The sequence below is a fragment of the Prinia subflava genome, chromosome 5 (genome assembly GCF_021018805.1).
Source record: "Prinia subflava isolate CZ2003 ecotype Zambia chromosome 5, Cam_Psub_1.2, whole genome shotgun sequence".
Classification (NCBI taxonomy): Eukaryota; Metazoa; Chordata; class Aves; order Passeriformes; family Cisticolidae; genus Prinia; species Prinia subflava.
This window is the reverse complement of record NC_086251.1, coordinates 10565023-10590154: the sequence shown is the minus strand read 5'-3', so window position 1 is coordinate 10590154 and position 25132 is coordinate 10565023. Positions and strand designations below refer to the sequence as shown.

Here is a 25132-nt window from a genome sequence, read left to right as displayed (position 1 = left end):
GCATCCTATTTCCTCTTCCAAAGATCAAAATGCAAATAAAAACATCACAACAGATTTTTGTGGTAATGTTCAGGCAAAGACACCATTTACAGCTGAAAAAAGTCTGTCTTAGCTGAAAACTGAAAACAGTGCCCATTTGCTTACTTGAACATAAAGTTCAACAACATTTAGGATAAGAGAATAATTTGAAAACCTAGAAATAAGATTTTCAAGAAAACCTCTTAAATAATGTCTAATGATTTTAATAAAATGAAATGTTCATGTTTTCATAGCTCATGTGGAATTTAAATAATAGTAATTTTAGTATTAATTTCACTAAGAATTGACCAGGCCTCTTACAACACAAAACTTCAAAAAAGGTAGGAAAGAAAGAAATTAATCAAGAACTCTAACAAAGCTTCCTAGCATCAGAAACTGAAATTCACAATGATAACCTACATATGGCAAGACAATTGTTACCATCAATATTTTGTTACAAAGGATATTACGGAGCTTCTGGATTAGTGTCTCTACCTATTCTGTCAGAAAAAAAGTACCTCTACACAGAAGAAAAAAAGTACCTAAAAACATATACCTGTGATTTAAAATAAATACCAGCTTTCAACCTTACTGAATGAATCCCTGACTAACATGGGCAGAATAAGAAGTGTAAGTATGAAAATCTGCTAACTTTTCCTTCTCTCTGCAGAAATAAAAGCAAACACACACTAAAAAGAAAAACCAACCCAAACTAAAATCAAACCAATGCCATCCATGAAAAAAGCCCCAAACCAAGCAAAAAAAAAAAAAAAAAAAAAAAAAAACCAACCAAAAGAACTCCAACCCACTGCCAACAGGATCTGAACGTCACATTGAAACACTATGTATCAACTATTTGGTATCATCAACAGCAACATAAACATATGCCAACACTCTTCATGAGAAGAGGGGCAACACACAGTTTTGATAAAATAGTTCTCAAGCGGTAGAGAAGAGGAAAGCTATCAAAAGGAGGGAACTAATTTCACAGCTCACCAGGGGCCAATGCTCTTTTTGGAACTAGCAGCTTTTGAGAAGCTGAAGAACTTAAAGTAGTATTTATCTCTTTTCCCGTGTTACCTATGGATGTCTGCCAATTATGGATTAGCAGTAATGAGAAATCCTCAAGGTGTTGAGTGCTCCCTATCCACAGCACAAAACACAAGCATGGGCCTCATAGCAGTTGCATTGTCATGATGAAATTTTGCATGCAATTCATCAGAACAGTCTAAGAGGATTCTTCATCCCTTTTCACCCAGACTATGCTCCAGCACAACTCATTTCACAACTAAAGAAGAAAAGTAAGCTATACAGAGTTATGGGGGAAAAATGAGGCCATCAGGATACAGAAAAACAGTCAGTTCCATGGTAGATATGGTGAATCCTCTGATTCTTGGAAACAAGCTTCTAAAATATTCCAGTAATTCGATTCCAAGTGAACATGTAAACTAATAGTAGATCTCATCTCCCTCAAGGCTATTATTAGAAACTACACAAAATTATACCTGCCTAACATTTCAAGTCACTTTAACAGAATTATAACCATCTAACACTGATTCCTTTCTCATCAATGTCACATGAAAGACTCAAATGCAATTTTTAATAGCACTCACAGGATCTATGAACATTGATACATGGGGTATGTCATAAGAAGAAGATGAATTCATCTGTTGCAGTGTATGTCTACCCATTGAAAAAGTAAATTTCTTTCCCATATCCAATTAAGAATGGTGCAAAATTTAAAGAAAGTGGGTCTGAGACTCAATTTTTCCTTTGCCTTCAGTATTTTCAAAAGTGCACATCTGTGTTTATGGATGATATATGACTGTGACAGGAGATACTTAAAAGTATTTCCAACAGAGAAAAAAATTAATGATATACTTACGGCATGGGGTGTTTGGTCTGCTCACAAGCTGTGGGAATGAAAAGATAGCTGACATTTCTACTTCATGCTTTTGATTTGGATTCTTTTCTTCAGTCTGGTCAGCCCAAGCTACTGATTTTTGTCTTTGAATCAGCTGCTCAACCTCTGCATATTCAGTCTCATTTAAGTCATTTGTCAACCCAGCCTCTTTCAAAGTCAGATATTGCTTGCGAAGAATTGGAAGTGCAGTATTTAGTACTCTGTAAAACAGCAAGAAACAAGACAAGTTTGCTGAAGAAAATACAATTTTAAACCCAGAAAACAAAAACCTTGAGAAAAATCTTGATTCTGTTTCAATTAAAACTAAATTCTCTAACTAGGTGTATGCAAGTTACAAGTGTCAGAACATAGTCTTATCCCACCTGCCATGAAACCATACTTACTTTTCTGTTTGCTTATTATAGTGATCTTGAAGGGACACCAGAGACAACATGTGTTCAATCTGAGCTTTAAGGGCCTGAACTTCTAGGTTTAAATGGCAATACTGCAGATCTTGACAAAGTTCCTTTGGGAAATCAGGAATAAAAATGAAAATCAAACAGCTGTACATCAAACTGGTAGGAAGAAACTAAAAGTTAACCTAAAAATAGCATTAGATGAGCCTATATTGAAAAATAGAGACAGAGTGGAGATACATTATTATAATCAAGTTTTATAGTAGAAAAGTATGAATTGTTTGACTTTTTATTTACATGCATAAATATAACTTTGTAGATTCCTTTGACCAAAAGTGTGTGTGCTGCAATTAGCATTAACAATCCAACAGGCACACATGGATGCTTATCTATGCATGCCCAAACTTGTTTCCCTCTTTCTGTATACTCTCTCCATATATTTTACTTTATTTAAATTACTAAGTTGTTCTTAACTCAGAGGTTTTACCCTTTTTCTAATTCTCCTTCCCATTCCCAACCACGACAAAGCAAAAGGCATTTTACTTTCGGAATACATCCGTCTTGACCCAGAAGGCGCATTTCATTTTCAACACGATGCAGCCATTTGGTATTTTCCTCAAAAAGATTGGTCTGCTCTTCTTTTTTCTTCTGCATGCGTACATAGTGGCTATTAAGTGCTGAAAGCCTTAGATCCCGCTTGCAAGTGGCCTAAAAAAAAAAAAAAAAACCTTCAAATAATCAGCATTTAAGGTGGAAACTTTCCAATTATGCTCACCAAATTCTCTTTATATATAAAGATTTTTTCATTGCATTTATATAACATAACCAAATAATTCCTAGTAACTCAAGAATGAATAAGAAGCAATTTTTCCATTTTCTCTATGCAGTATGTCCTACAAAAAGCCTGCTAAAGGATAAAACATTAAGTAAAAGGAAAATCCTCTACCTTCAAATATCAAACTCTTCTGATGCTTGTACTGTTTCTGAAATAAGACAACTAAAAGGCACAAAACCAGCAATGGCAAGTTGGATATAAGCAAGGTAGTGTCCTAACAAGGCAAAGGGTACTCTTTTCCATTTAGAAGACAACTATACTCTGCTTTTTACCTCAAAAATTAGGTCACTACATCAACAGTCACAGAGGAGTGATAATCTGTGTGTCCCTGTTTAATTAAATATTTATGCATTAATTCATTACCTAATTACTTAAGCAAAATTTACACAATTATACCAAAATGAAGAGATGACACTCTGCACTACATTACAGAAGACTCACCTTTTCTACTCTTTCTTCAGAGCATATCAGTTGAATTTGATCATGACACTGATTCTGGTAATATTTCTTCAGTGTATTTTCTTTCAGTTTTTTTTCCACCTTGAGGTATTCTTTTCTGATTTCCTCACGGTTTGCAAAAACATTTTTAAGTATTTCTTTGTATCTGAAACCAAAGGTTAATTAATTAGTGAAGACTTTTCATTACCATCTCCTTTGGCAGGGGAATTTTCAATTGCAAATTAATAAAATAAATATAAAGAAATTAAAAGGAAATGAGTAAAGCCTATTATAGATAGGCACTAAATAAAATGTCAGGACATCAGTAAAAATTCTATGCATTTGAACTGAAAACGGGATGTGAAGTTTTGAAGGAGTCACTAAAAATAAATCTTCTCATAATTATGACAACAACACTGATTTAAAAGACTTATGTGAAAAAGCTTCAGACACTTTTCTCTGACTCCAAAAGATATTAAATACCTATGTTCTCCACTTCTTAAATCAATTTATTAAACAGATCAGACTACTGTTGCCATAGACACACAAGGTGTTCAAACCCTGCTAGCTATCCTCAAAAAAAAAAAGGAAAAGCACAAAGGTCTTCCAATGCTCACTTTCCCCGTAGCAGCTGTACAATTTTCATCACTAATAGATGACAAAAATCAGAACATTCATCATGTTTTAACACATACTAGGCTACGGGGGAAAACCAACTAGTGGTAGATGGCACTCAAGGAGTTATTGAGTAACCAGTTATCTGGTTATCCCTTGTCTGCAACACAAGTCAAGAATAACAAGAATAAGAAGACATGGAGGCATTGTCATACTGCAATACAACCTTCGCTGGTGGTACTTTTTCATTTCACTCCTGAATACTGAAAATGCTTCAATATAGAATGGCTGTAAGATACTGTATATCTCAATAATAACCAACCTCATATACAAAGTATTTCATTACATCCTATGTTGTTAGAAATCTACATAAAAAATAAAAGCACAGTTTAACATGAAAGTGTTCTTAAGACATGCAGCATTTGAGGTTATCAAGTTTTTAGTATTAAAAAAGCCCATAAAATTAAAAACCCCAGGTTCAACTCCAGAACAAGTTGAAGAGACATTTTTGTCATGTAACTGACTTCTTGCCAGTGTTTCAGAAGTAGCAATTCTATTTCACAGTCTAAAGTTTGAATAACAGTCTTTTATTCTATTTGGAGTGTTTATTACTCGCCTTTTAAAAAGAAACAGAATTAGGAAAATACTTCTCCACAGAATTAGAAATACAAGAGATTGTCACTGAATGTCTAGAGGATGCTATTGTGTCTAGGTAAAAATGTGTACTAAAACACTCACAGAATTTATAAACATCATTTCTTTAAGGAACAAGAATACATTAATGGTTGGAGTCTATAATTTTGAAGTCTTTTCTAACCTAAAAGACTGTATAATAATGAAACCGTCAGCTGCAGAGTATCAGAGTTCTTACACTACGCTGTTCCTATCTATACAAGTATACTGTTGAGTGCACACTGCTTGGAAAATTTTTGTTCTCCATAGCATTCATAGAAATATGGTTCCTCTCAGCTGCTTGGGAAACACAGCAATAAGGAATCAAAGTGAATCCTCTCAGTTTCCATCACAGTAAAAAGCTGGGTATAGTTCAAATGAGAGTGGAGATTCTGATTTGAAGTATCGTCCTTACAAGGAGCCATTACCGGTAAACCAACCTTTTGTGTACTTTTATTCACCAGTGTTCCAAATATAGCTTTAAGTATAAAAGCCTTTGTGGATTCAGTCTTTCAATAAGCACATTTCTCTTCTTATGGAGTTAGCTTTATCCTCTGGTCTGCACCGGAAAAATTACCATGTTGCCCAGTAGGCACATCCAAGGTATGAATACCCTACACTACCTAGCGTCAAAGAGCTCAAGGACCTGATGGTTGTAGTGCTTGAGCCAGTGTCCATTGTCTACCCTCAACAGGCTCAAGACTTCAAGGGCTGGCAGACAACACAGCTCCAAGCTTTAGCAGAAGGAGAAATGACTTTTAGGTTTGAAGAAGCAAGTGGGGTACTCAGTGAGTCTCTTTCAGATAACAGTGATGCAAAAATTATGGGTAGTTGGACTGAAACACAAGCTCATGGATAAGGCTCTCTTCCCCATCCAAACTAAAAGGGAGAAGGCAGCACAGTATCTTCAAAACCTGTAAATCAACTCATTACCCACACCACATCAGTGTGATGAACCTGGCAGGATATCCATGAGAAAGAAGAGAATGAGACATCCACATCCTTTCTGACATCCAGAGGGACTGGGATAGGTTGACATATGGCCCCTTTGGATTTTCCATAACAATGAAATGCAAACAAACATTCTCTGACCAGCAAATCTTGGCATAGAATATGTCCAGACTTTTGAAAAGATTTTAGAGACCTTACCCTTGACTGACTCTTCCCACATACAAAGAATGAAATAAAGGACAAATCACAGGAAATTAAATCAATCTTAAAGACATACAGTGCAAAAATATGCAGGAAAACTGTCAGAAGTATCAACATGACTTAAAACCCCACACTTCTTTTGAAAATTAAATTTAAATAACCTGAATGAAAGGGTTTCTTGAAATGTCTGGAATGCCACAAAAATAAAGCACAGTTAGAGAACATCTTGCTTTGAATGGTTTTTTACTATACCTCAGAAAGTTTTGCAGGTTAAAAAATAGCACATTCAAGGGGCCAAAAGAAAAATAAAGGTAGCTAAATCAACTTAGGTGAGTAATTGTCTGAAATATGACATGAGATTTGCAGAGACACATCCAGAAAGTCTTTTGCTCCAAAACCTTCCCTCTTCATGGAATACTATGGCTTCTGCAACAAATTGATACTTCACATTTTAGTTTGTTACATCTTGTGTTCTCTCATGAGACTGGCACATGAGAAAAAATAGCAACACCATCAAGAAGAAACAGAGGCCAAGAAATATTAAAGCAATAGAAAATAAGGAATCTACAGATATAAAGTGAACTTTTTGTAGAAAAACTTCCAGGCTTTGTCTCTGTCAAACCTTGCAGGAAAGATACCACTTGAATTAGTGCCTGCCAACAGTTGCAAGAGCTACTGTGACTTATGCAAACTACATTCTGCCTACCCACAAACACAGCCTGTTAAGAAGCTTTGCTGGAAGCCAGCATTCATATGCTACTCCTGTCACATGTCATTTCTTATGTCCCCCCTTTTATTTTAGAACCACCACCAAGTTGTTCTAAAAAGAAACAACATGTTGGACAAAGCCATAGCTAGATCAAAGCAAAGCAATGATAAAATGAGGAAACCAATACTGAAAAGAGAAGGTTTGTTTTGAAATGCTTGCACAAGTTTGACAAACTCCAGCTTGGAAGCTAGCTCATGATGTGATTCATTTACCTTTCTATTTCCACTTGCTGGTTGTTTGAAAGTTCTGCAGTATTATGGTTTTCAGGAATGCTTGCTTGCTTTTCTTCATATTCTCTCAGTTTCTCCTTCAACATTAGGATCTAAACCAAAAGCACATTTTAGCTGAAATATGTTTTTTGTTTTTTTTCCAAAAATTATCATTTTGTGCTGATAGTGAACAGCTTTACAAATGGCAGCAGTAAATTATCTTACTTCAAAGTATATTAGAACCATATTACCCTATAGATTCAATCCCATAAACTATTTTTAATATTCAGAGTTAACAGTTAACCTTTCAACCTCTTATCAAAAGATTTTTTACATACCTCTTTCTTTTGTTCATTGCAAATTTTAGCATACTGGCTTATGTGATTGTCCAAACTAACAGTGTTGCTCTTCAGCTGTAAAGAAACAAGTTAGAATTTAAGGCAGCTCCTTCATGCTTTTATGCACAATAAACACACACACTGTGTATATGTACTACATATTTACACATACACCATATTATGAGGAAAGAGATGAATAAAATCCTGACTTGCAAAATGAGAATATGACTGTCAGCTTTTGCTATCATCTGTTGCACACCCATGGCCAGGACATTTCCTCCAAAAAACCAAGAATAATTACATTTACATATGCAAACACATTTTGCATTTATTCAGATTAGTTTTACTATTTAAATGTCTATCTTGTGCATTTTATTAAAAAATGCTACTTTTAAGTATGCAACAAATTGAAACTACAGTGAACCCTGTATTACATAAAAAGAATTGGGAGCTGCAACAAAAACGATTATGAAAAATAAAATTAAATACTAGAGGGCAGAAACAGGACATTCTAGCTTTTTATTTATCAAGACAATCTCACTGAGCTTCTTGACTCTAGCTGAATTCTACCTGTACAAACCTGGACTGGCTCTAGTACAACTGGTCAGAAATTTTTTTAATCTACTTTATAGTTCTCTGAGAAAGTAATTGCAATATACTAAAAAAGGATGTGAATTCTACCAGCTGAGGATTATTGCGTTATCTCATTAATGAAATTATGTTGCTTTTAAGCAAAATCTAGGATCTAATATGTATCTATTACACTTATCAGCCAGATAAGGAAGAGTTGATGGTAAAGAAAGAAGATGCAACAAAATTTTGAGACAGAAGTGAAGGAAAAGATAATATTCCAAAAGCAATTCTTTTTCTTTTAATACTACATTATTGTACTTGGACAAGAGACCAATAAATACCAATATACTCACAGAAGACTTGATATCCTTTGCTCGGTTTGCATACTTAAGAGTATTATAGGTATCATCATAAAACAAAGAAGATGGGCTAATAGCAGCTATCATTATGGTTCGGCAATTTCCTCCAAGAGAATCTTTCAGTAAACGAGTAAGCTTGCTGTTTCGATAAGGAACGTGTTTCTTGCTCTAGAAGGAGTGATATATATATATTTATGGTTTAGTTAACTGCACTTTAGATAAAAGTCTGCTTAGAATTTCAACAGTAACAAAAACCATGATAAACAGCCATGAAACTTCTCTTTAATATAAGTAATTTTTCTTTGCAGTATCTATAGATCTTAAACAGTTCAAGTCTCTTGGAACTGTTCAACACCTTTACAACAGATGTATTAGCTAAGTTACTTTCTGATGTCTGGATATGAGACATTTGCTAGTTGAGCAGAAGGACAAGAGAATTATAGTAGACAATGGACTTTATTTATGCAAAAGTTCAGGAGCTTTTGTCATTGTCCTACACAATTTGTACCTCCTCCTTGCCTTGAGCTGGTGAGACAGATTAGGAGACTGACTCACTGCTTTGAGCAGGGATGCATGTGCGTATGAGTGTATGTGAGATCTCAAAAGAATTTGTTGACTTATTATTTAGAAGAGGTGCTGTTTTATCCTATAAAAGCTGCTTCCCTCTAAGATTAAAGGTTAATTGTAAGGTTATTCATGTGCTCATGCAAGCTTCTCTATATATGCTTGATTTCAAAGAAGGTAGGTAAGAAAAGCAGGTACCATTAATCTTTGGCACTATCCAAGGGCAGCTGCACATAATTTTTGAGAATTCTCTTTCATTGGGACTGTCTTCCAGCTATCATAGATATGATGGTGGAAACCCTTAAGGCAATCCTATGAGAATGGTGATGTGAGCAGCATCAACAATGTAAACCACATTATTCCACCAGCTTAGCACTTTAAAAATGTTTTCAGAACACTAGGAGGTAAAGACTGCATGGGAAAGCAGCACATACCTTTGGATCTGCCAATGCATTAATGACATTTCCAAGAGCAAGCAGAGACCGGTTAATATTTGTTCCTTCTACAAAACGAGCCCCCTTGGCACTTGTTGCATTGGCACGTTCAGATCCTGCCAGGTCAATGAGAGACATTTTGGCAATACGAATATTTTGATTAATACTAGCTGTTTTATCTTGCTGCCGTAGGTAAATCTACAATTAAAAAAAAAAATAAAATTATTAAAACTATTAAAAGGTAACCACTAACCAAACTAAGCAATAAATTAATTTCATAGTGTAACAATTGTTTTAAGGCATTTGTATTTGAATCCTTCTCATAATCCAAGTTAAACCTTTTAGTACATAGCTAATGTCAACAAGCAGTTTGGTCTAATGGAAAATAGTGAATCCATTTCTGATACCTTTTCAAGGCCCTTGTTTCATGTATTAGTAAGGGAAGAAGAAGATTATAGTTGCAGTGAGTTTGACTGAGGTGGAGTTAATTTTCTGCACAGCAGCCCATATGCTGTTTCTAAGACTTGTGACCCAGACAGTGCTGATAACACACACTGGTGATTAGATTTGGTGAGCAGCAGTTTTGTGGTGTCAAGGCAGTGGGCAAGAGGTTGCAAGCAAACAGCTGATGCTGATTGACTGAAAGTTGCTCTGAGTAGCCACTGCGTGAGGAATAGCTGGGCATTGGTCTGATGGTGGCAAGTGATCACCCTTTCTGCCACTTTCCCTTCACTTAAGTGAACCACAAGGCACCTCCTTCTCTTGCCTCTGATTCTCTCTCCCATCATGCTGCAGAGGAATAAGCAACCAACTGCTGCACAAAGCAGCAAAGATAAGTGAGTTTTTTTACAGGGAAAATGGATTTCACAGCTCTTGATTCTTCTGCACTGAAAATGCATATCACACTCCTGAACTTTAAACTGAAAGAGGTGTTCCTTTTTCAAATACACATTTAGGAGTACATCATAAAGAGATGTATAGGGATAAACCAAGAAAAGGCTGAATTTTCAGCGATTTAGATTTAATTGTATCTTCCATTAATAGGAAACAATACTCATTTACTGCTGTGAAAATACACTCCAGGATCTTTTCAAATGTGATGCCTCCTGAAGCCACTTTTCCCCTTCATCCCACTTTCCTGAAATCTCCACAGTACAAAGACATACAAAGAACTAAGTGCTTCTCCCTCCTTCTGCTGGTGAAGGTATTCTTTCTTCAGGTTTATAAGGAAGTAGACAAAGCATGAATATACGGTCAGTAAGAAGAACCACAGTTATCCCTAGATAGCTTTATACTTCTTCAGTATATGTTTCTCTTCCTTTTGTGTTGAGTGCCTTGCCATTTGTTAATATGGCTAATGGTTACTGATGCATTCATGAATGCCCTTCTGGACAGAGAATTAGGAAAGAGCTGCCATGAATATAAGGTGACTGACTAGTAAAGACAGTGTCTCACTACTTTCTGCAGCTTTAAGCTTTGTGCATGAGAAATGAAGTCTTCACAGTACCTTGTAACTGAAAACAGATTGACCAGTATTGCAAACAAATAAAAATTCTTGTGACTTGCCATGAAATGTAAATCTATTTCAAATAGATGTTTCTATATCAAACAGTACAACTAAGTTCAGTTGTACTGTTTCCAGTATAATAGACAAAAAACCCCAAAAAAACCAAAAAAAAAACCAAACCAAAACAAAAAGAGCCTCAGGCTAGGAACACACTACCAGAACAACACAGTAACTATCATGAATGAAGTAAGGAAAGGTAGAGTGACAGCCAGACTATGTTGTATGACTCAAGCTTTTGTAAAAATTCAAAAGATGCAGGAAATGCCCCAAAGCAGAACACTCTCAATAGAGCAGTAAGGCAATTCAGATTTTCCTTTCAGATGCAGTAATTGCCTGAACCCAGATAGATCTTTCAAACCTAAGACATATGGTACAGTAAGAGAAAACTTACATCTCTAAAATCAGCTCAGAATGTCCTGGGCCAAGACCTACCAATTTCTGAGTCAGTTTCAGAAAATATCTTGCTCCCATAAAGTTAACAAGAAAAGCCAAAAATAACATGTCTCTACAAAAAAGCAACTCTTAAAATAATAAGAACATTAAAAATAAAGAGCAATCATGACAGCACTCGGGATTTCTCATCACTTACATCTCTGGAAATAAAGACACAATTCTGTTATGCATAATGTCACGGATTTGTGGAAATAGATGAGAAACTGATGTGATTTATTTAATTGCTTGCCACTTCTAGAAATGTACTGAGAAAAAGTCTGCCCAATAATAAAATCCAGAGCCTCTTCCTAAAAAAAGGTGAGGGAGATAAGACATCCCAGCACAGCAAGGAAACAAACAGAAATCAGCAGTTTGCTCTGATCTGTCTGTAGCACTGTACCTTGAGCCTTTCTAAAGGCAGCACACATACAAAACAATGCAGCTCTCAAGCCAAAAAACTTCAAAGGAAGTCTTTGTGCAATCATGTACGATGCACAACAAGGGTAGACCTCAGCAGAAATTAAAAACAGGAAGGGCAATTTGAAACATAAGTTTAAGGTATATAGGAAAATAGAAGCTTTTAGAGTGGCAATAACTTTTGTTCTGTTCCATATTTAGAAACTGGTGTTTTTTAACTTTGCTGTAGTTATTTAACATTGTCCAAGTCTGCAGATTAGTGAAGAAGTTAAGACCTTCCCAACAGTTAAGTGCTCTAACGCAAGGACCAGAATCAAATGTATTTAAATATTTTTCAATCCAGAGTGGAACAAAAAAATAATTCAAGATAGTGCTTTGCAGTATGTAAGAGCAAACAGAAGAAAAAAAAGAAAAAGACATTGTTGATACCAGGACTAGTTTTTAAATATCACAGGTTTTATTTAAAAAGAGAAGCCAGAAGAATAAGGCAGTGTAGCCAACACCAAAAATCTTTGGAGAAGTCTTAAGTTTTAGCATGTACAACTCATTCAAAACTCATTTCTGAAAACTAAGAATCATCATTTCAATTTTCTGAAACTTGATCTGTACCAGGATATTAGGAAATTGCTTTATTGTAAAAATTAACATTAACCAATAAAGTAAAGTAAGAAAGTACTACTTGAGATTCTTAGTTTATAGTCTGACATAACTGCATTCTGTAAATTATTTTTCTCAGAGAAATGCTAAGCAACATCATGAAAACAGAAAGCATTAAAAAACCATCAATAACTTTCAGTTTATAAGATTAAAATATCAAAGAATATTAAAGCTTTAAATTATCATTTCACATAAGTTATTTCTTCTAAGGAATATAAGTTAAGAAGGCATAAGTACATGTTTTATATATAATAAGTTCAAACAACTAGAATTAGAGATCTTTTCATTGAATTAATTTTTTCAAACAAACACTAAGGACCATGACATACTTCCAAGGAATAAGAAGTCAAGAAGAAGAGTAAACTAAAAAACTTCAATGCCCTCTTCCCCAAACTAAGGTTTAACACAGTTTAAAAGTAAAAGCTTCCATTGTATCCAACTTCAAACAAAAACTGCAACTCACAGTAATGACCATTGTTTATTGGTTATATCATCTTACCTGAAAGACAGCATGGGACCGGGAAGAGGAGGCATTCACATCTGTGGGATGCTGAGTTCTATTTTTATTTCCATAATCCAACATCTGAAGGATTTCTTCTGCTGATTTAGGCTTTAAGAGTAGAGCACAAGACAAATACAGGTTTCTTTTCCATCAACTATAGGAATATACTGATTCTAAGTATATTAAAACTTAAAAAAAAATGAACTTCAAATTTTAGCTGTCTATAAGTAAGATATTTCTTGTTTGAAATTCAGACACTTCAAACAAATATTCTCAGCTAAAAAGCAGTAAGGTATGAAGAGCAAGCACTTAAGTGCAGCAATTTAAATCAGAAAATATTTTTAGTAAAGAATTTAAACAAATCTGAAAGATTCTTCATGGTTTCAATCAGCCTCTTCTAAGAATGTCTGAACTTAAATTAGTATATTGCTGTTTAATGCCTTAATACAAGAAAAGGTTTTTCCTCACAAGACTCAAGGTTTGGGAAGACAGCTGCTCACAGAGCTAGCCAAACTTAAAATATTGTTTCCTGTCACAGCATGTAACATACACAAGAAAGCTGCAGGAAAATAGGTGACTAGAACTGATTTTCAGATTGGAAAACTAAGTTCTATCAGTGACCTTACCAAAGAATCACTGTGCTGGCCTGGAAAAAGGAAATTAACATGGAACTTTTCAAACATGGTTATTTACAAAGAAAAACAACCTTTAGACTTCACAGCAGTGTAGAGCACTCCAAGGTGGTAATGAAGGCAATGCCAAGATATTTTAGCCAAAAAAAGAAATCTTCCAAAATCTGTTGGATAAGCATAATGCCAATGGTATCCTTTTGATAACAAGGACTGAATGCTTCTATATTTGCATTCTGTAAGACTAGAAGGTTTTTCCACAAGGTGCTTTTAACTAATTAATTAGAATTGCAAGTTACTGCTGCTTATGGCCAGAAAAAAGTCCACTGAGAAATGATCAAATTCCATATAACTTTCAGAACAATGGGAATGTTTCTCAAATATCTCGAGCAGATTTTAAGTTTCTATAGATATTTACATACCTGATGCAATGTCAGACCTTGAACTACCACCCCTTGCTGGCCATCTTCACGAACAGCCAGAGGTCCAGAGCTGACCAGCAGATCACGTATCTGTTCATTGTAAACCTTTGAAAGGGAATTGAAAAGGCTTCATTAAAATATCCTCCCATAGCTGACAGAATTAAATAAACAGAAATCACCAGTCTTTTTTAATACTTCTTTAAGACAAAGTAGTGAATTAATGCTATATTTTTTTTACATTTTTCCTATACTGAGTCTAAAATATTCAAATCAAATTATTTCTTTTTCAATTTTAGGAGTAATTCTTTCTAGTAAATAATCTTTGCTCTTTATTGAAAAAAAAAATTACCCTTTTTTACAAAAACTGGTTTTGTAACAAGCATGAATCCCAAGCATTTATTTTCCTCCATTGTACATCACAATCCACACTTCAGCAACATTTCTTAGTTCAAAGCTACCTCTTAAAATTTTTAAATGTCTGATTTCTTGGTCTGTGAAAGCATATGGCAATGCAAACTTTCCCCATCTTCTCACAAATACCAGCTAGGGTCCATTAAGACTTTGAGGGAGCTAAAGAAATAACCATTTTACTAGCACTGCTCAGCAGCAGTGCCAAAACATTTACTTGTAAAAACAGAGCATTCTTTTGTTGTGCTTTTTCACAGTGCTTATGTTACTGTGAAGTCCTAAATTATTACCTAAAATGTTACCCTGAAATGATATTTTCTTGTACACATCAACACATGTTCAGAGGCACATAATTGATCAGCAAGACACAAATCATGACCATTCAGTTAATGTATTTGAAGCAGTTGTTTTGGGGCAGCCTGCTGTAAAACATTAACAAGTGCCTAGGAATACCAAGTTTGCACAGCACAATACAGTTCTATTCCTTTAAGGACACATTTTGTCAAGCCCCAGAGGAAAGCAAAACCATCTTGTCTTCATTTATAAACTACGACTTATTAAAAACAACATACCAAATGCAGGAACTCACCTCTAAATAAGAGACAGCAACATCACATGTTTTATCTTCTTTTATTTGATCCATGCGTTTATAAAGTGTCATCATAGTTAAGTACATGACTCCAGGATCTTCAGGAGAACCTAACATCGTATGAGTCTTTCCAGATCCTGTTGCACCATATGCAAGCACTGCATTTTCCCAAAAAAAAACCCAAGAAAGCAAAAATACATAATTTATTTGTAAGCTAATCAGGAAGACAAAAGTCAAATGAACATTCACAGATCTCTGTCATTCTGCATAACTATGTCATAAATGGATCAAGTTTCTAACTTAAGTTTTACCTTTGCTATCTACGATTAAAGAGAGATGTTTCAAAATAAATAACATTTTTGAATTTTCAGTTCAAAATTCATTCACTGATATGTTACATGAAAATATTAACTTACTCTCATAACTCTAAGCCATCAACTTGTTGCAGATAGGCCTTTAATTTCCTCACCACATTCCAGTAGCCCATTGAAAACCACCAAGATCTTAAGGAGTTCATAAAGCAGGTGACCACACACTCAGTGACACAACTGCTTCTGCCTGAATAACTCTAGAGGACTCCCATTCATACATACTTCAGATAAAACTCCCAAGTCTGTCATAACCTTAATACAAACTTATTTTTAAAATAGAGTAGCGCTATCCTAACTTCCACATGCTAAAAAGTCAGCCTTTCATAGCTGTGAATTAAAACACTTTTTTTTTTTTAATCTCAGGCCTTTTTAATGCTTCTGCAGCCATTGAACAGAACGGTAGAAACTTTGAGAAATTCATGGAAGTTTTTCAATTTAAGAAGATAAATAGCAAAGTTACCTGTACAGTTATATCCATTTAGGAAGCCATCAATTAGATTTTTGGTCGTATGCTCAAAAACTTCCAACTGGGATGAACTGTCATCAAAAATGGCATCAAACATAAATTTAAGATCCTTCCTTTGTCTTTTGTTAATATCCCTGTGGGTCACTCTCTTCCTGCTAAAGAAGCTAACTTCTTCCTCCTTTGGATCAAAGACCAATACATGCTGATCAATAACACGGACAACCCTGCTAAAGCTGCCGTGTTTTTCCTTTTCAGTCTCTGGACGGACACGGACTACCACTTTCACATGACTACAGACATCTTCTTCCTTAGCAGGAGTCATCCCTTCTGTTCCCCAGCTTCACTTCCAATACTCTTTCAGACGGAACAGCTGAATCTTTCCTGCAATTGACAAGATAGGTTTTATTTGCAATATAGTGCCTTTCACTCTTTCAAACAGTTCACACATTTGATCAATACTGGATCCACCCAGCACTTGTCAATGGACTGCCCCAATGGGAATGAGACTTTGGGAAACACTGTAACTAGCCTCAAAAGATGACTCAATTCAGCAGAGCTTTCAGAAAGCCAACTAGCACTTCCCCAGTAAAATCTTAAGTTTAGTCCAGAATTTAAACTACTCCGTGACCTACAGGCTTTCCTTTATAACAGACCAAGCTTTCAGATGAGATACCACAATTCTGCAGACTAAAGCGAGCAGTCTTTTTGTTCCTCAGCAGAAAGAGGAGCTTTCTATGTTACTCTCCCGGGATTATTGATAGTCACGTTGCATGCAGGTTTAAAGAGAGTTAAAGCGGGATTTACGTTAACGTGCCTTGCATGGGACGCAGTACGCGATACCAAAAAGGAAGTTCCTTTAAATAGCCCATTTTTTCTTGTTAACAGCGGGCTGTTTTTAAAAGTGGATAGTAGACTATCTACTATTAGTAGACTAATAGACTAAAGGCTATCAGTGACGCTTTTGCCGCTCAGGGCCAGCTCACCCTCTCCCAGCCGAACCGCCTCCCACACCCATCCGGCGCTCTTGGCCCCCTTTCTTACCCCGCCGCAGACAGCTCTTCCTCGGGGCACACCTGCAGGCTCGGCCCTAAGCCGGAGACTCTCCCCCGTGCCGCCGCAGGGACGCCTGCCCCGCTCTCGCTCTCCGGTCTCGGCCCAGACTCACCCGCGGGCCGCGGCCGCGCCAACCGCCATGCACCGGCCGCCGGATTCAAACAGCGGCGGGCCGCCCTCCTCGCCTCCTCATTGGCTGCCTCCCGTGACGTCAGCAGAGCGCCGGCGGCAGCGGTGAGTGCGTGGGGCGCGCGCGCGGCGCCGTGCGGGGTCCGCGGAGGCCCTGGGGGAGGGCGGGCAGGGGGGCACGGGGCACGGGGCACGGGGCACGGGGCACGGGGCACGGGGCACGGGGCACGGGGCACGGGGCACGGGCACGGGCACGGCCGGGGCTGAGGGGCGAGCGGACGGCCTCTGGCTCCCCGTGTCCCGCCCCGTGTCCCGCCAGCCCGACTCGGGCCGGGACAGCCTGCAGCCACTTCCTGCCGCTCCCCGCCGCGGGGCCTGGCGCAGACCGGGCTGCGGGCTGCTGATGCTTCTCTGGTCGCCTGTGATAAAAAGTGTTGAGGGGTGGAATTTTTGTCCTCGCTGCCTTGACCTTCTGCTTTAGTACAGGTCCCGATCTTGAGGCGGCAACCTGTAATTGTGCCCGAGTGCCGCTTTAGACGTGCGGTTTTATAAAGTATACTTTTTGCTCACTTCTGAGTAAGAGGCCTCCAGTTGTGTAGAAGGAGGGTGGTTGTATAATACGAGTGTGTCCCTCGTATTAAGCCTGTGTCTTCGGCAGGTAGCGGCGTAGGTCAGTGTGTTTAGGATGATGGCACACACTCTTAGTAGTTTAACCCCAGCAGGCAGCCCAGCCCCGGCCAGCTGCTCCTCGCTCCCTCACGAGTGGGGCTGGGGAGAGAAGGGGAAGGGTGAAAAGGCAGAAAACTCGGGGGCTGAGATAAAGATAATTTAATGGGTAAATCAAAAGCCGTGCACACAAGCAATGCAAAACAAGGAATAAGTTCACTACTTCCCATGGCAGGCAGGAGTTCAGCCATCTCCGAGGAGAGCAGGGCCCCTTCACAGGTGATGGTTACTTGGGAAGACAAATGCCATCACTCCAAACATCCTCTTCCTCCCACTTTGTATATGCAGCCTGATGTCATTTGGTCTGGAATATCCCCTCAGTGCATTTGGGTCACCTGCCCCAGCTGTATCTCCTCCGTGCTGTGTTCAGCAGAAATCCAAAACACAGCCCCATATTAGGCACTGTGAAGAAAATTAATTCCACCCCAGGCAAAACCAACACAGCATACCACGGTAATATATATGTTTTCTGTAGACACACTATGGTTTGTTGCAAAACCTCACATATGTGTGTCTGTTCACAGTTGGAGTGATATGCACTTTGAAGTTTGAGGTGGGGGAATTCTACCCAGCTGAAGCCTAAATTATTAGGAGAGTAACCTTCTCAGCATATTCTTATGTAAGCAAAATATTGGTAGCCTCTGGCAAGGTAAAGTCAAGAAAAGCATGTATTAAAATCTGATATGGAAAAGAATCTGCTTATTGCTTGAACATGATTGATTTGTAGATAATCTTGAAAGTTCTGAAAACATTTTGCTGACATATCTATAAAGCTGCCCAACTGGGAATGCGTATAACTTTGCCTATAGCATTTCTGCTTTGTTATTTAAACAAATACACTCTTTCAAATATTTGTTTGAAAGTAATTCCCAACATCTACTGCCCTTCTAGGTTGATCAACTCCATAATGTTATCTCAAAATCTGTGCCAAGTTTGCAAATGTTTGTTTCTGCGGAATTTGAAACTGAATTCAGTAAATGTGGTCGGCTTGGCCAGAAGGATCCATTCTTCACCGAAAAAGCTTTCTGACTCTGAGTCAAAGGAACAAACTGTCCAGAAATGTGAAACTGAAGATTTACCTCAAAATGCAGAAAACAGTAATTTTGGAAGATTGCACATACCAGTGATGCTGGAGGAGGTTGTTAATTGTTTATCCCCTCAGCCAGGTCAGGTGAGTTAAATGGTTAATTAACTTTTGTGATCCATTAACAGTTCAGCAGAAAAATTTGTGGAGTGTAGGGATAACTTTCGTTTAGAGGAATAAAGGGATGCTCATAAACTATCAGTTGTTCCTTTTAAAGGTCCTAAATTGTTACAAAATTCAAGTTAAAACTTTGTATTCAAAATAATAAAATTCTATTGGCTGTGTGTCTGAATCCTCACGTAGGTTGTATTTATTAAAATTGTAATATTTGAGTATTCTGTTGCTTTTGTGCTTGTCTTTCTGAATTGTACTTGTGTATACTTAAGGTTATGTTAATTACTCATAGTAGTGGGGAGTTCTCATGTATGGTTATCTCATCAGTTTTTGAAGAGCCCTCTTCCTCTTGTATAAGAGCTAGTAAGTACGTAGGTTTTAAAAATTGTTTAGCCTCATTTGCATGGAGCTAATTCAAGCTGCCTTATTTGGGTATGGTACTGGAAGTAGTTTGCTTTTAGTATTTGGAGTAGTTTAGGTCTCAGCACTGCTGTGTTGATATATCTATATTGTGTGTAGAGTCCGGGTATATGGTTACACACATCCTTGAAAAAAATTATACACAGTGAAATGTTTTTTTGTCTGAGTGGTCTTAGTATTAATTTGAAAGGATTTTTAAATAATGTAAATTCTTCAATAATGTTCACATTTCAGATACTTTCATCTATGATTTTAGTGCTTACATTAGCTTCATAGAATCTTACTAATTTAGGCTAATCAATGTGTAGTTTTACTACAAAGACTGAAACAATAGGTAAAGAAGTAGAAAGGTCAAAGTGTGTGTATTTATTTTTTTTTGAAAACAGCACGATCCAGCAGTGACAAAGTGATATAGCAAGTTTGAAGTGGATTCAGTAATCAAAAATTTGCAGTCAAATCTTGTTGTGTTGCCTTGTGTATAATTTTTAAGTCTTTGAAGAACTAGTGAAAATGGAAATAGTGTTGATACGCATTAGTGTACACATTTCTCTTGTGTGTTCTAGTGTTGAAGATATCTAAATTAGAGAAGTACATAAGGAACTTTGAGTTCAGATTTTTTTCTGATGTCAGAACTAGGATATTTTCACACATTAAATGAACAGATAAACTGTGATACACTATGTGAAATATTTTTTCCAGTTGCGTAAGTTTTTACTTAGATAAGAAGAGCCTGAGTGTTCACTAAGCTCTCTTTGTTGATGTAGAAAACCTTACTTGGCAACACAACTTGTAATCAAAACTATGCAAGGTTATGAACTGTGGAGAGTAACTTTTACTGCCCCTGAAGACTTTTTCTAATTTAAATATTTATGGATATAAAATAGCTTATTATTGGGGTGGGATTTTTTTCAGGTCTGTGTATACATGGTTTTTCAGATTCCTAAGCTAGTAGTGAACCACTAATGACTGTTGTAAGAGAGCCCAAGTGTGTTTACTTCAAACAGAAGCATTTATAATACTGCTAACCTGTTCAGCATGACTGAAACTGGCAACGGTTCAGCACTTCCAGTTTTCTTGTTCTGAATGTATTCGCAGCACTTTCTAAAGCCTTGAAAAATAATTAGTATGCAAAAGGATGTGCAAAAGTGAAAAGTAATTTCACTTACTAGTGTAAGTGAAATTTTGAACACAGGTTGAGATTGTTTCTCAATAACCTGAGTGGTGGTAATCAGTTTGTATTAACGTGGATATCAACTGGAAGTGTCATATAAATTTATATTTTTAAGATTATAGTCATGACAGGAAGTCTATAAACACTTTATGGTAGTGCTCTGATCTTGCATTTAGTTTTTCTGCTTTATTCTCTCCTACACACACAAAGATTTCCTTTACCCGGCTTTAATGGAGTTATATTCTTTGTTATAAAATAGCTGATTTGGGCCTTTGTTTCTTCTTGTGTCCTAAGACGAGGAGTTACCAATATAAAGAAAATCTAATTAGAAAGATGATGTTCTCCCTGTAGTTACGGTCACTGAATGGGATTTTCATTTTGCTTATAGAGGTTCTTACAAAAATAAATGTTAAGAGTGAGTCACTGCTGAGATAAAGGTGTTAGTGCCCTCCCACTGAATATTCTTGTTGACTGTCTCCTTTGGAGAATCTGTTTGTCAGGGGTTTGAGCAATAATACTTCCATTTATCTCTGAATCTTCTTTTATTGCCTGTAGTAGTCCTGTTTTTGGAGCAAAGACTACAAATTAGTTTTTACTAATCTACCTCACTTCTCAATGAGAAGTCTGTTGCAGTAAATCCACACATTAGTAATTTCCTCTTTAAGTTTACTGTATTAATTATACTACATTTTAATCTTCTCTCTACCAGTGTTGTTTGCAAATGCCTGACCAATATTTTTGCAGTTTTCTGAAGAACTCTCTGTTCTCTTAAAGAATCAAACATATTTTGAATCAATGTTTGGACATCCAGAAGCATGTTTCCCCAGTTTTCAACCTACTTTTTTCTATTTTTTTTTTCTTTGCAATGGTCACTTGTTTTTTAACTAGCGATATTGATCTTTTCCACATACTGTGGCTATAATGTTAAGTAAAAGTATTTTAGGAGCAGTGAGTTCTAGTATGAATGCCTGAGGATGAAACTCTGAAATTTTAACTGTTCTTATGAGCATCTTAAAGGGCTTTGAGTTGCAAAGCTCTAGGAAATGATAGTGCTCCAGCACCAACAAATACTTCTATATGTAATATTTAAACTCCAACTAGAAGAAAAGCCAATATTCTTCCCTATTCAGATTATATGGGGAAACCTGTGATCTGGTGACATCTCTGGTTTAATATGATAGATTTTATCTATGGTTGAGTATGATCTAGGAAAGAATATAATGGAGATACTATTAGCTCTGCTAGTATTATTTGGTTTGTGATAGTTCTAGAAGCTTTTTTTAGTATCTGTAAATTAAATGGTAGGTGGTCAAACTTGAGGTGAGAAATAATGAGACCTTTCCATTTTCTCCAGTGTTTTAAATGGTTCATCAGAAGCCATTAATAGTAGATGATTTTTTTTACCTCATTATGTTAATTTGTGTAAAAAAAAGAGAAGGCAGTTTAATTTCCCCAAAGTGATCTCGTCTGATATCATCTTGAGCTAGCTGGGATTCACTGTGCATATTTCTCTTTTGATTCTCCATAATGTTATTTGGATTATTTTTGCTACTTGGCATTCATTGAAGGAGATACCCTCTTTGCCTTGGAAATCATGTGTTATACTTAGTTTCTAGACAGAGACAAGTATTTCCTGAAAACATGCAGCTTTGCCATGAGCTTTCCTTTCGCTCTTTCAGGTGTATACTGCTTTTTTTTTCAGGATGGTTACTGTTTTCACGCATCCAAACATCAAATAGTTCTTTTTCAGAAGGAGTGTGAGTATGGACTTCTAAAATAGCAGGAAGGAAGTATAAGACAGTTATACAGACAATCAGACATTGTTTTGTTGTGAGTGAAGTGCTGCTTGAGCTCTGGCTTGAGCTACTCTGAAGGCAGTAGCTTTTCACCTCCTAGAGATTTTGTTGCTACTGTTAGGTGTTGATCTGGAGCATGGTTGTTTCCTTCCTTTTCTGCAGGGCTAGTTAGTCAAGTAATAGATAACACTCAAAGGAAGCTGAGGTGGACTGCTGGTGTGAGAAAGCAGTCAGTTCTGAAATTGTTGTTTTAGTTTCTGTGTATTCTTGTCCATACAACAGTATTCTCTTTCTGCCCTGTACTGAGTATAAATGCTTTAAGGCAAAGATAACCTTTCTCTGTACAGCACCCTGCAGAGGGGACTTCTGTTTTGTGACAAAGGTTTCCAAGTATCGTAGTGTATAAATAGTTACATGTTTGTGCTGGTGACCAGGGTTCTTATCATAGTACCTCCAAAGCCATCTGCAAATCATTTATAACTGGAATGACCCATTTATACTAGAGGTTCTCAAAATTGTAGTTTTCTGCAATGTGTCCAAAATAAAGAGCAATTAAAAAGGGATCTAGAAAAAATAATTCTGAGTTCGCAAGTTGTATAAGTATTTTTAAAATGCAACTAAAAAGCCAAATTTGGAAGGGAATACCAGTTGTATCATGAGATGAATGATGAAATACTAGTTTCAGAAAAGCACTCCACACACCTGGACATAGTAAAAGTTTTTATTGTTTTGGCCTGTTTTTCACTGGACTTGTAAAATGAATAAGGTGACATAAAACAATTGATTTGCGTAATGTTGTTTACTGTAGAAACAACTATTTTTTTTGTGGGAAGCATGCTGAAAATATCTTTCTGTAGCCAATTGTATGGCTAATTTTTCTCTGTCAGCAGCACAGGGAGCTTTGTAGGGATTGCTGTAAAAAAGAAAGGAAGATACAGAAACTTGTAAGAGTCAATAAATTAATATGGAGTAATTCTGAAAATACTCTGGGAATTACAGAACACATTTTTTTCCCATGATACTTGAGGGTTGCTGGGGCATATTGAGAATTCTTGCACTTGATCATGTAGTTCCTGTGTATTTTTTCTGTCACTCTTATCTTGCGTGATGTCCTGGCTGCACATATTGTAAATTTATGGAAGAGGCTAGCCAGGCTTCAGATCACAGCTGTGTGTGGAAGTGTGTAACAAAACGTGCATTGAATGTGTACATATGCAAAATGTATTTATTTTTTGATGTATCTACTAGGAAACCAGAAATGGATTCTCATCAGATAGAACTGTTTAAAATATTTGGCTAAAATCATACTTGAAGAGAAATGTTTTTAGTGAAGTTAGCATTTGAATTTAGTGCATGAAAATGGAAAACATTTTCAAAACAGTTTTGACTGATATGCAAAAGATAGTACTTCAAGTATTATTATTTTAAATAATAATAATAATATCTGGTGTTATATTGGTAGTGTATCCATGCGGGTTTAGAAAAGCAGACCCCATTTGCTTGTGTTCCTTGACTTAAACCAATTTCTCTCTGCTCTGACATGCAGTCAAAATAAAATGTAGTAAGGTAGAAGGAGCATTATTTAACAGTGTAATGCCAACAAATGTCATATGTATTTTACAGTATCTGTGTCTGTGTTAGTTCCATCACGAGATGAGAGAGGAGAGAAGGGGACTGGGAAGAAAACAGGATGGGAGGTGATATTCATGAACAGCTTGCCAGTTGAGGAGGCAGAGAAAGTCATGTTCTTCAATTGTCTTCTTGTTTTGCTGACTTCTGTAGTGTGTCCTCCAAAAATACAGGGATCTCAAATTTCGTATTGACAGATGATTTAAAACACATGTGATTTATTTGAGAGCAGTGCATAACTGCTCTGTATTTTGAAGCTGGTACTGCTGAGTGATTAGACTGTGATACCAGAAAATGAAAAATATCTGTGGATTTGGATCTGAATGGTGGCAGTATATGAATGAGACATGGTGACAAAGTCTCTTCAGATTTTACTTTTTTTACCCTTTAAGAATTAGGTCTTTAGAGCGAAAATAACTAGAATACTTGGATGAGAGTAAGAATAAGCTGATGGCTACAGCTGCACAGGAAAGGATCTTCAGGTTGTAGTTCTTGCACATCTGCCTTACTACCTCATCTTCCCACCTGCATCATGGCTCTCTGAAGACATATCTAAATGTTAGCAGCAGCCACAAGTAGAAGACTTCTCACCAACTTTGTTCTGCATCTTTCTCTATTGCAGTAGAGGAAGGAAAGCCTGCAGCTGCTATATCTGAAGAGACCAGCAAGGGAACAGGGTCTGCCTACTGAAAACGACTCTGCAGATGTGCAGATTTTGTTTTATGGTGGTACTGGGCTAGTTTGCTGTTACTGTTCTATCACATAACAAATGACAGCACTTCAGGAGACTATTTAAGATGCTGTGTTATAATAAAGCAAGATTCAGTGCTTTTGGGTGACTCAGCTTGTAATGACGCTGTATATGCTCTCCTTTTCTGTTGTGACAGCATTAGTCTTTGCACCTCTTGGGGAAAACTAATAAAATTCACCAGAAAGTAATCTAAGCCCTTTAAATTTTAACTTGAGTGAGCCTGTGTTCTCAGAAAGGGTGATAATTAATATATGTAGCTACTCATTTCCTCCTCATCTAGTACTGTGTGTCTTTAGTCAGCCTTTTGGCTAAGCTTTCTTATTAAATATTTGAATTTGAGTTTGCAAACAGAAATGCAGACTTTTCTATCACACAAAATATTACTAGCAATTGATGATCACTGCTGGAGTATGGGAGATATCTGCAAGTTTTGTTTTCTTATTTGGTGTTTTATACTGCTGGGAGTAGGGTTTTTTTTGCACAGAATTAATCTGGGTGAAGAGA

The 25132-nt window shown here is 36.8% G+C and overlaps 2 protein-coding genes across 6 annotated transcripts in view; one reads left to right on the top strand and one right to left on the bottom strand.

Annotated features, from left to right (window-relative positions):
• The window catches only part of KIF18A (kinesin family member 18A), a 30595-nt gene extending 13644 nt beyond the window's left edge, over window positions 1-16951 (bottom strand). Inside the window, exons 1-13 of the mRNA XM_063397988.1 lie at window positions 16797-16951; window positions 15750-16136; window positions 14919-15076; window positions 13922-14026; window positions 12868-12978; window positions 9296-9493; window positions 8292-8465; window positions 7366-7440; window positions 7031-7140; window positions 3614-3776; window positions 2881-3045; window positions 2326-2447; window positions 1904-2142 (exon numbers count right to left, since the gene is read on the bottom strand). Of these exons, the coding sequence (XP_063254058.1) occupies window positions 1904-2142; window positions 2326-2447; window positions 2881-3045; window positions 3614-3776; window positions 7031-7140; window positions 7366-7440; window positions 8292-8465; window positions 9296-9493; window positions 12868-12978; window positions 13922-14026; window positions 14919-15076; window positions 15750-16077 (1948 nt within the window). The 5' untranslated portion in view covers window positions 16078-16136; window positions 16797-16951. The remainder of the gene's footprint in view (window positions 1-1903; window positions 2143-2325; window positions 2448-2880; window positions 3046-3613; window positions 3777-7030; window positions 7141-7365; window positions 7441-8291; window positions 8466-9295; window positions 9494-12867; window positions 12979-13921; window positions 14027-14918; window positions 15077-15749; window positions 16137-16796) is intronic.
• A 66-nt stretch (window positions 16952-17017) lies between these two features.
• METTL15 (methyltransferase 15, mitochondrial 12S rRNA N4-cytidine) overlaps window positions 17018-25132 on the top strand; it is a 91812-nt gene continuing 83697 nt past the window's right edge. The window contains exons 1-2 of one of the 5 annotated variants that reach the window (XM_063397986.1): window positions 17018-17042; window positions 18555-18834. In XM_063397986.1, the coding sequence (XP_063254056.1) occupies window positions 18571-18834 (264 nt within the window). In that variant the 5' untranslated portion in view covers window positions 17018-17042; window positions 18555-18570. The other 4 variants (XM_063397987.1, XM_063397985.1, XM_063397984.1 and 1 more) reach the window with 4 other exon arrangements.